This window comes from Propithecus coquereli, unplaced genomic scaffold (assembly GCF_000956105.1).
Source record: "Propithecus coquereli isolate 6110/MARCELLA unplaced genomic scaffold, Pcoq_1.0 Scaffold477, whole genome shotgun sequence".
Classification (NCBI taxonomy): Eukaryota; Metazoa; Chordata; class Mammalia; order Primates; family Indriidae; genus Propithecus; species Propithecus coquereli.
In genome coordinates, this window is record NW_012150585.1 from 881,403 (window position 1) to 892,374 (window position 10,972).

At 43.7% G+C, this 10,972-nt stretch overlaps 1 protein-coding gene across 1 annotated transcript in view; it reads right to left on the reverse strand.

Annotated features, from left to right (window-relative positions):
• Window positions 1–8,777: 8,777 nt before the first annotated feature.
• The window catches only part of IFT46 (intraflagellar transport 46), an 8,984-nt gene continuing 6,789 nt past the window's right edge, over window positions 8,778–10,972 (reverse strand). Inside the window, exons 8-10 of the mRNA XM_012655388.1 lie at window positions 10,104–10,164; window positions 9,731–9,816; window positions 8,778–9,238 (exon numbers count right to left, since the gene is read on the reverse strand). Of these exons, the coding sequence (XP_012510842.1) occupies window positions 9,143–9,238; window positions 9,731–9,816; window positions 10,104–10,164 (243 nt within the window). The 3' untranslated portion in view covers window positions 8,778–9,142. The remainder of the gene's footprint in view (window positions 9,239–9,730; window positions 9,817–10,103; window positions 10,165–10,972) is intronic.

Consider the following 10,972-nt stretch of genomic DNA (forward strand, 5'->3'; position numbering starts at 1 on the left):
TTTGAGACAGAGCCTCACTCTGTCGCCAGGGCTAGAGTGCGGTGGTGTCATCATAGCTCACTGCAACCTCAAACTCCTGGGCATACGCGATCCTCCTGCCTCAGCCTCCCAAGTAGCTGGGACTGCAGGCGTATGCCACCATGCCCAGCTAATTTTTACATTTTTTGTAGATGCGGGGTCTTGCTATGTTCCTCAGGCTGGGCTTGAACTCAAACAATCCCCTGCCTCAAGCAATCCCCCACCTCAGCCTCCCAGGATGCTAGGATTAGAGGCGTGAGCCACCACACCCAGCCTATATTATATTTTTTAGTGACAGATTGGCTTGCCTGGCTTTGGGGGTTTCTGATTCACGTCCTTCCCTCACCTCTCTCTTCCTCAGTATTTTCCTCCACGGGAGTGGCTAAGGCTACATCAGCAACCTAAGAGGAACTTAGTTCTGGTTTCTACTGATGTTGCATGTGAACTCCTTGCCACTCTGGAACTTTTAGAAGCCAGAGTGCCTCTCTCTGTTGACTTTGTCATCCATGCTCCCTATGGGGGGTCCTGGGACCCTTCCTTGATGGTCCTGTGGCAAGGCTGCAAGCTCTCAGCTCCTCTCAGCTGTTCTCAAGGTCTTACTTTAGCAGAAAGGTTTGCTCTTCCTGGCAAGTTTCCCAATTTGCCAAATGTTGACGAGGGGGCAGACTTACAAACTACTGATTCTCCACACCTATGCCTTAAATTGGGGATTCCTTGTTACTTTGCTGAGTGGCATACCCCTTGGAGAATTTGATGAAAGCTAACGACTCTTTTCGCAGAAGATGCAGATTAAGAAACCGCTGCTCATTACACAGACCCAAACCCATGGAAGAACCTCGAAGACATTTTGCTAAGTGAAAGAAGCCAAACCCAAAAGACCACATGTTGTATGACTCCATTTATATGAAATGTCCAGAGTAGGCAAATCTACAGAGTAAATTAGTGATTGCTCAGAGCTGGGGGCAGGGAAAAATGGGGAATAACAACTAATGAATATGGGGTTTCTTTTTGGGGCGATGAGAATTTTCTGGAACTAATAGTAATCAATGCACAACTTTGTGAATATAGTAAAAAATAATTATACAAGGATGAACTTTATGGTATGTGAATTATATCTCAAAGCTGTTGCTGAAAAGTTATCAAATATTCATTTGATTTGCACTTTTCACTGTTTATGAATTTCACCTGACAACCATGTCTTAGTCTGTTTTCTCTTGCTTATAACAGAATACCCAAAACAGGGTCATTTGTAAAAAAGGAAATTATTTCTTACAGTTCTGGAGGCTGGGAAGTTCAAGGTCAAGGGGGCACATCTGGTGAGAGCATTCTTGCCCCATTAATCCATGAATGGATTAATCCATTCATCAGGTCAGAGCCCTCACAATCCAATCACCTTTTAAAGTCCCCACCTCTCAAAACCATCACATTGGGGATTAAATTTCAACATGAGTTTTGGAGGGACAAATATTCAAACCATAAATAAATGTTAAATTCCATGTAATTATATGCATGCTGATATGTTTAGGGGTGAAATGCATTGATGTCTGCATCTTTGAAGTGATCAAAAAATAAGGTGTATTGATACATGGAGAGAGAGATGTACAGCTATGTGATAAAGCAAATTTAGCAAAATGTGAATTATAGAATTTAGGTGGTGGGTATATAGTGTTCACTGTACAATTCTAAAATTATTTTGACAATTTTCCTAATGAAATACTGGGGCAGGGATCCCTGATCTAATCTCTTCTCACATATTTCTGGAATACTTTGATCTTTCTAAAGATCATGCACTACATGACAGTTCCCTCTTTCCTAGGAAAGAACACTAATGTTTAACATACTTCAGTCACTTAATCTTTCACCTTTATCCTCCAATATTAGGCAGGTGGCTTATTACCTTGAACTTGAGTGTACAGCAGTTCAACATTTGGGTAAGCACAGCTCAGGCTGCATTTTTCCACCTTGACTATGCTTTACTGAAGTCCTCCAGATACAATAGGCTGTTTAATAAGGACTTGTAAAAATTGTCCAACTTTATATCAACAGAAAAAAGGACAAAAACCATACGATCATTTCGACTGATGCTGAAAAAGCATTTGATAAAATTCAATATCCCTTCAGGATAAAAACTCTCAAAAAACTGGGTATAGAAAGAACATACTTCAACACGATAAAAGCCATATATGACAGACCCACAGCTAGTATCACACTGAATGGGGAAATCTGAAAGCTTTTCCTCTAAGATGTGGAACAAGACATGGATGCCCACTTTCACCACTGTTACTCAACATAGCACTGGAAGTTCTAGCTAGAGCAATCAAACAAGAGAAAAAGGGCATCCAAATTGGAAAGGAAGAAGTCAAATTATCCTTGTTTGCAGATGATATGATCTTATAGCTAGTGATACTGAAAGACTGCACAAAAAAAAAAACTATTAGAACTGATAAACAAATTCAGTAAAGTTGCAGGAAACAAAATCAACATACAAAAATCAGTAGCATTTCTGGCTGGGCGCAGTGGCTCACGCCTGTAATCCTAGCACTATGGGAGGCCGAGGCGGGAGGATTGCTCAAGGTCAGGAGTTTGAGACCAGCCTGAGCAAGACCGAGACCCCATCTCTACTAAAAATAGAAAGCAATTGGCCAAACAACTAAAAATAGAAAAAATTAGCCAGGCATGGTGGCGCATTCCTGTAGTCCCAGCTACTCGGGAGGCTGAGGCAGGAGGATCCCTTGAGCCCAGGAGTTTGAGGTTGCTGTGAGCTAGGCTGACGCCACGGCACTCTAGCCAGGGCAACAGAGTGAGACTCTGTCTCAAAAAAAGAAAAAAAAAATCAGTAGCATTTCTATATGCCAAGAGCAAAAATATCTAGGAATAAATTTAACCAAAGAAGTGAAAGATCTCTACTATGGAGAATAGTATGGAGGTTCCTCAAAAAATTAAAAGTAGAACTACTGTATGACCCAGCAATCCCACTGTTATGTATATATCCAAAAGAAAGGAAATTAGTATATTGAAAGGATATCTGCACTCCCAAATTTATTGCAACAGTATTCACAATAGCCAAGTTTTGGAATCAACCTAAGTGTCCATCAACAAATGAATGGATAAAGAAATTGTGGTACGGCCGGGCGCGGTGGCTCACGCCTGTAATCCTAGCTCTCTGGGAGGCCGAAGCGGGCGGATTGTTTGAGCTCAGGAGTTCGAGACCAGCCTGAACAAGAGCAAGACCCCGTCTCTACTAAAAATAGAAAGAAATTAATCGGACAACTAAAAATATATAGAAAAAATTAGCCAGGCATGGTGGCGCATGCCTGTAGTTCCAGTTACTCGGGAGGCTGAGGCAGGAGGATCGCTTGAGCCCAGGAGTTTGAGGTTGCTGTGAGCTAGGATGATGCCACAGCACTCTAACCAGGGCAACAGAGTGAGACTCTGTCTCAAAAAAAAAAAAAATTGTGGTACATATACAAAGTGGAATATTATATAGCCATAAAAAGGATGAAATCCTACCATTTGCGACAACATGATGGAACTGGAAAACATTAGGTTCAGTGAAATAAGCCAAACACAGAAAGACAAATCTCGTATGTTCTCACGCATACGTGGTAGCTAAATATTAAAACAATTGATCTCATGAAGACAGAAAGTAGAATGATGATTACCAGGGGCTGAGAAGGGTAGCAGGGAGGGGGGATAGTGAATGGGTGCAAAAATAGAGTTAGATGGTTAGAATGAACAATATTTGATATTGTAGCAAAGTGACTATAATCAACAATAAGTTAAGGAATACTTTAAAGTAACTAAAAGTGGAATTGGAATGTTCCTAACACAAAGAAATGATAAAGGGTTGAGGTGGATACCCCAATTACCCTGACTTGAGTAATACATATTGTATGCCTGTATCAAAACATCACAGGTACCCTATAAATATATACAACAATTATGTACCCATAATAATAAAAAATAAGTTTTAAAAAAAGAAAAAAATTGTCCAACTTTGAGCACTGTTGGTGGGAATGCAAAATGGTGCAGCCGCTGTTGAAGACAGTATGGTGGTTCCCCAAAATGTTAACATAGAATTACCATATGCAGCCTGAGCAACATGGCAAGACCCCATCTCTACAAAAAATAGAAAAATTAGCTGGGCATGGTGGCACGTGACTGTAGTCCCAGTTACTCAGGAGGCTGAGGCAGGAGGATCACTTGAGCCCAGAAGTTTGAGGTTGCAGTGAGCTATGATGACGCCATTACATTCTAGCCCTGGCAACAGAGTGAGACTTAGTCTCAATAAATAAATAAATAAATGAAAAGAATCACCATTTGATCCAGCAATTCCACTTCTAGGTTTATACCCCAAAGAATTGAGAGCAGGGACTCATTTATTTGTACACCAATATTCATAGCAGCATTGTTCTCAATGCCAAAAGGTAGAACAACCCAAATGTCCGTTGACAGCTAAGTGGATAAACAAAATGTGTCTATGCACACGATGGAGTACCATTCAGCCTTTTTAGGAATGGAATTCTGACACATACTTCACCCTGGTTTCTTCTTTGACTCATTGGTTGTTTCAGAGTGCACTGCTTAATTTCCACAAATTTGTGAATTTTCCGGTTTTCCTTCTGTTATTAATTTCTAACTTCATCCTAGTGTGGTCAGAGAAGATACTTTGTATATCTATCTCTTAAATCTATTGAGATTTAATTTGTAGCCTAACACATTGTCTGTCCTGGATGATGTCCCATGAGAAGAATGTGTATGCCATTGTTGGGTGGACCGTTCTGTATGACTGTTAGATCTAGCTGGTTTATTACATTGTCTTCCATTTCCTTTCTTATCTTCTGTCTGGTTGTTGGCATGCACACCCACACACCAATAAGACACCAAAAGACTGAATGGAAGTTGATGTGTAGGTAGGGAGCTGGACATTTGCTTAAAGAATCCTGATTGTCAGTATCTGTAGGTCTCTTCTCCCGATCGATTTCCTGGGAGTGGACTCCTCCAATATTCTGCTTTGGAACTATAAGCCTGTAAGAAGGCTGAGGGTCTCATGCTCATTCCTTTATTTAATCCTCTTATTTTAAATATGGCCCCTTACTTCTGTGCTCATAGTTGTTTGGTACCCTTGTGTCCAGGTTTCCTTGGTTTGAAGGTGCCCATCTTCTGTTGGGGTAAGGAGGTGGGTGGCACAGGCGGGGAAGGTTCTGGGGATCTTACTCCTTATACAAACCTTCAACCAACCTTCTTGTTTTCAATCCCACCCTGCATACTTGCCGTCAGAAATATCTGGACACTTTCCATTCCTGATGCTTTCCAGGGTTCTGCGAGTGTCAAATGGCTTACTTCTTACTGGCTCGAGGGCCCTCTCCTCCATAGGCAGTCAGATTTTAGGTTTTTTTCCTGCCCTCTGCTAAATTAGTTGCCACTTGTCCATCTTCCCAAATTACATTACTATCTAGTATACTGTCATTTTCTTTCCTATTATCTGTCCTTGCTGGTTTATGTCTTTTTAATTCCTGTACTATCATTTTAGTAGGATTAAAGGAGGGAGTAAAGATGTAAATATTTGTGTTCAATTCTTGTTTATTTGGAAGTGCTGAGCACCTAGGATCAGCAGAGAAGGTGAGGGACACTTTCAGCAAGGAAAACAGGCTACTTCAAAGCTGAGTGAGAAGCGAGCACTCCCGAAGCACGTGCAGGGCATGGCAAGCAGATTGGTTTTGCAGTCCACTTCGGGGAATGAAGGAAAATGAGGTTCTTGGGGTAGGGAGAGAGTAACCAAATGAAAAGTCTAAAAGGCCAAGTTGAAAATTTATGCTTAGTAACATAATTATTATATCTTACATTCTGCGGCACTTAATTTTTTCACATATTTTTTATTCACAGGACAAGACTAAGAGGTTAGTGTTTATGGACTCTTTCACAGCTGGGTTAACTCAGGCATAGAAGTTAGCTAGCTTTTCCCAGGACCACAGAGCAAGTAGCCAAAAGAGGATAACTGAAGCCTGTTGCAGAGGAGAGAGGAGCCCTGATGAAGACCGTGTCTGAAGATGATCCCCAGAGAGCGGAGGTGGATGTGCTGGGGGCGGAAGGGAAGCTGAAAGGCCCACAGGTCAACCGGGAACTTAGACAGGAAGTACCACTCATTCTTATTTGCAGACTCTGTGAATTCACCTACTTGCTACAATTTATTTTTATTTATTTTTTTGATACAAAGTCTCACTCTATCTCCCAGAGTGCCGTAGTGCCGTGGCATCAGCCTAGCTCACAACCACCTCAAGCCCCGGGGCTCAAGGGATCCTCCTGCCTCAACCTGCTGAGTAGCTGGGACTATAGGCATGCGCCACCACGCTAATTTTTCTATTGACGGGGTCTCGCTCTTGCTCGGGCTGGTCTGGAAATCCTGACCTCAAACTATTCGGCTGCCTCGGCCTCCCAGAGTGCTAGGATTACAGGCGTGAGCCACTGCACCCGGCCTAATTTGCTACAATTTATTTGTAATCCCAAATTACTACCTGCGATGTTCCCATGGTCATTTTTGGACATGCTCAGAGCACTGAAATATGAGTTGCCTGACACCCACATTCCCAGCTGAGGCTGAATAAGGTGACACTCTGCCTTCTTGTTTTAGCTCAGACTGTAAACAAGTGTCCCTTTTGGCAGTTTATATAGTGCCACATGTTATGCATTTTTTTTTTGCTGATTTTGCTGTTTGAAATGGCCTCCAAGTACAGTGCTGAAGTGCTGTCTAGTGAAGGCTGTGATGGGCCTTTCGGGAAAATGTGTTAGATAAGCTTCATCGAGGCATGAGTTATACATAGTGCTGTTGGCTAGGAGTTCAGTGAATCCATGGTCGGTTGATGAAATGCTACGACCAGAGGCGCACAGAAACCTAGCCCTTATTTCCTCTAGGAGCAAATGGTACTAAGGTTCAGCATTTGCTAATTCCATGTTTACAGTGACTTTATAGAACATAACTAGCGTGAACAATGAGAACTGACTGTATTTATTAGTGCTGAGTCTCGGCTCTATCCAAGAAGGTAATCTGATTGTTTCCTGAAAACCTAACGGAGCATCTGAATTCCTATCAAATTTCGCCTCCCTTCATTCCCTGCGGGTTAAATGTGAGCAGTAACGGCACCCACTGAGAGCAGAGCACGTGGGGTTGACACGGTGTCAAACTGAGGCTTCGGCTCAGATGTGCCTGCTCCTCAAACTGAAGCATGATGTGACCATACTCGGTTTATGACTTTGTAAGACACAGTTCTCCTGTCTACGTGTTCGCTGTGCAAATATTAGGCTGACGGCATAGCATTTTAATGTACTCTTCCCTTCCAACCAATTTTTGCCCCACTTTCCCCCATATCAGTACTTGGCTCCATGATCCTGTGGTCCCCAATCCCTGGGCTGCGGACTGGTACCTGTGTGTGGCCTGTTAGGAACCGGGCACACAGCAGGAGGTGAGCGGCATTGTATTCACAGCTGCTCCCCATCGCTCACATTGCTGCACAAGCTCCGCCTCCTGCCAGATCAGTGGCAGTGTCAGATTCTCACAGGAGCCTGACCCCTACTGTAAACTGTGCACTCGAGGGATCAAGGTTGTGCGCTCCTTGTGACAACCTAATGCCTGATGATCCGAGGTGGAGCTGAGACAGTGATGCTAGTGCTGGGGAGCGGGTGAAATAGATTGTCATTAGCACAGAGGTTTGCACAATAAATATAATGCCCTCGAATCATCTTGAACCCATCCTCCCATCCCCCCACCCCAGTCTGTGGAAAAACTGTCTTCCATGAAACTGGTCCCTGGGGCCAGAACGGTTGGGGACTGCTGCCACAATCCATTCATTTGCTTAAGAAAAAAAAAATTGGGAGTCACCCCTGATTTCCTTCTTTCCATCCCCCACATCCAATCTACCACCAGTTCTGTCAGTCCTACCCCCACTGGTTATTTATCTGCTGTCTCTCAGCCCCATACTTTCCCTTCTGTGCTCTGCTTTGTACTGCTGAATTTTCCAGATTTCCCTGCCAACTGTTACCTTCTGCCGGGGGAAAGCACTGGCAGGAGATGAGAAGGTGGGAGAAAGGAAACAGCAGCCGCTGCTCAGTCGCTGTAGTGGTGGGAGCGAGGCCTGCAGTCTTGAGCAGCGCTCGCGTGTGCCACCTCCTCTGCCACTGCAGCACCTCTGCTGCCAGCACCTGCAGAGGCTACCACCCTTTTGACCTTTTCACCTTTGTTTCTCAGTACCCTCCATGCTCCCTTTTGCTGCTTCAACCTTTCCAGCAGTTTTTTTTTTTTTTTAACAATTCCCTATATTAAACACCCTTTGTTAGAAATAACTAGCACAAGTTCAGATTTCCTGATTGGAACTTGGCTGATAAAACTCCAAAATATTTCTTGCATCTGTCCATCTGTACTCCAACCCCCCTAACCATCTCTCGCCTGGATTGCTGCAACAGCTGGGCTCCCTGACACCACAGCCAGACAGGTCTGAAGCTAGACAGGCAAGCAGCCTGTAAGGAAGGCAGCATTAACCAGAAAGACCCTTAGAAAAATTAAATTCCAGGAGAAAAATGATTCCCCTGTACTGCCAATCTTGGAGGACTGGGGTTTGATTTTATCTCACAAAGCTGGTTTGCTTCAACTATTCTTCGCTTACTGCCCATCGCTAAGCCAAGTTCCTTGTCTCTGCCTGATGCTCACTCAGGCTTTTCCCTTTCATATTATAGAACAGCAGGATAATCTGACAAAAGAGCATTTTATTTATAAAATCTTTGTCCACCAACTCTATGAATGAAAGAAAATAATTCCATCCCTATCCCAAAAAGGACATCTTTTAAGATTTCCTTCCAAACTGAGCTCCATGGGATCTCAGAAATTCCAATTCTTCTAACTCAAATCCCCACAAGTGGTGTAGATTCATAACTCCCCCGGGAAGGCAATCTGAGATGGGCAGAGCTGTTTAACAAATATGTGCAGTGCTCTTTGGCAGAGCGGGAAGCAGGACATGTACCACCCCTGAGCCAAGCTGTGGCAAGGCAAGGACTCTAGGTGGCTGACAATGATCTGTCTCAGCTGGGGCAGAAGAGCCAGTTCAGCCTTGAAACAGGGTGGCTTGGGAGTGACTCAGCTGAAGATTAATGTCTCTGCATCTCCAGCTTGGGAGGTGCAGTTGGATGGAGGGGTGAATGCTTTCTTGCCTTCAGCAAGAGCTTTGAAATGCTGCAAGGAAAGAGGAGAGGGAACATTGTTGAGTATTGAGGATATGCTAGTTGCTACGTTTTAGCAAAAACTAACTTCTTTAAAACCCTTTAAGATCCAATTTTCTCCCAGTTCTCCTTTCAAAACAATTCCTTGGTGCTGTCTTTGAAAAACAGCTAAAGATTTGTCCCACTTTCTTCAAAAATGAACCCCTTTTTACTTCCTTCCTGCTTCCATTCATGAGGCAGGAAGGAAGTTCTCTTTTAAAAAAACAAGTGTCCTCTGTACATCCTTACCTAGCTTCATCTCAGGCCCAAATCTCTTCTACTTTCCCCTTCCTTTGAAAGCCCCCCCACTGCCTCCTTAGCTGCTCTTTAATTACGAGGAAGGGCAAAGGCAACTCCTGGCAGAGACATCCTCCACTGCCATAGGACACAATCACAGCAGGCTCAGAACAGCAGAGACTGCAGCTCTCCTCACTACAGCCTAGTCAAGCCCGGACGCTTGCCGTACCTGTGAGTTCTTGAATTCCGAGTAGAGAGAAAAGAGCAGGTGGAGGGACTGGATCCGACTCTTATAGACAGGGATGTCTAGAATGGCTGAAATGAAGAAAAACTCCCAGGAACAGAGGCAAACAAGCTCTGGGAATTATGGGGCATTTCTGTTTAGGATAGCCAACCTCCCAGATGAGACGCGTTACTATGATTTTGGGAGTTAAGTACCCAGCAAGTAGTCACATAAGCCCAAACACCACCCTTGAATACTGGCCTCAAGTGAAGGCTGTAACCCAAGATGCTATCTTCCCAGAGTAAACAAGCTTTTCAAAAGCCTGGAGTGGATCTATCCAGTGGATCTATCGGGCATAAGGAAGGAAGGAGGAGCTTACCGCAGATCATGTCAATGTATTCTCCCAAGCTGCAATCAATCTCTGCCGTGGGCAGGCTCACCTGGAAGGGGTGTGGAATGGACCAAACTTCAGTGATCCTAGCAGCACTCTCTCTCTCTCTGAAGGAAAAGAGCTCCTAGCAGAAGACATAGGCTGAATAGTGTTCCCCCAAAATTCATATATTGAGGTCCTAATCCTCTATACTTCAGAATGTGACTATAGTTGGAGATAGGGTCTTTAAAGAAATAAGTTAAAATGAGGTCATTAGGGTGGGCCATAATCTAGTATGACTGGTGTCCTTACAAGAGGAGATAAGGGCATAGACACAAACAGATAGAAGACCATATGAAGACACAGAGAGAAGACTAAAGAAAGAGGCCTCAGAAGAGGCCTTGGCCTTGCCAACGCTTTGATCTTGCTTTTTCTTTTTCCCTATCAGTAAGATGGAATTGGTCATACTTATTAAGCACCAAAGTAATGGATGATCTATTAGGACCAAGAGATTTTATAAGTAAAATATACTGCCATGTTGTCTTCCCATGTAGATCTGTATAGAAGAAACTAGTCCCAGGTTATGGCCAAGTATTTATATAGTTACTTGGTGGTGTGATGCTAACGGTCCCAGGATACCATAGAAACAGAGAAGATGGACATGACATCTCACTCAGATGACAGGCTCTGGATCTGAACAAGTCATATTGTAAGTTTAAAAACCACTGGCTTTGGCCGGGCGCGGTGGCTCACGCCTGTAATCCTAGCTCTCTGGCAGGCCGAGGCGGGAAGATTGTTTGAGCTCAGGAGTTCAAAACCAGCCTGAGCAAGAGTGAGACCCCGTCTCTACTAAAAATAGAAAGAAATTAATCAGACAA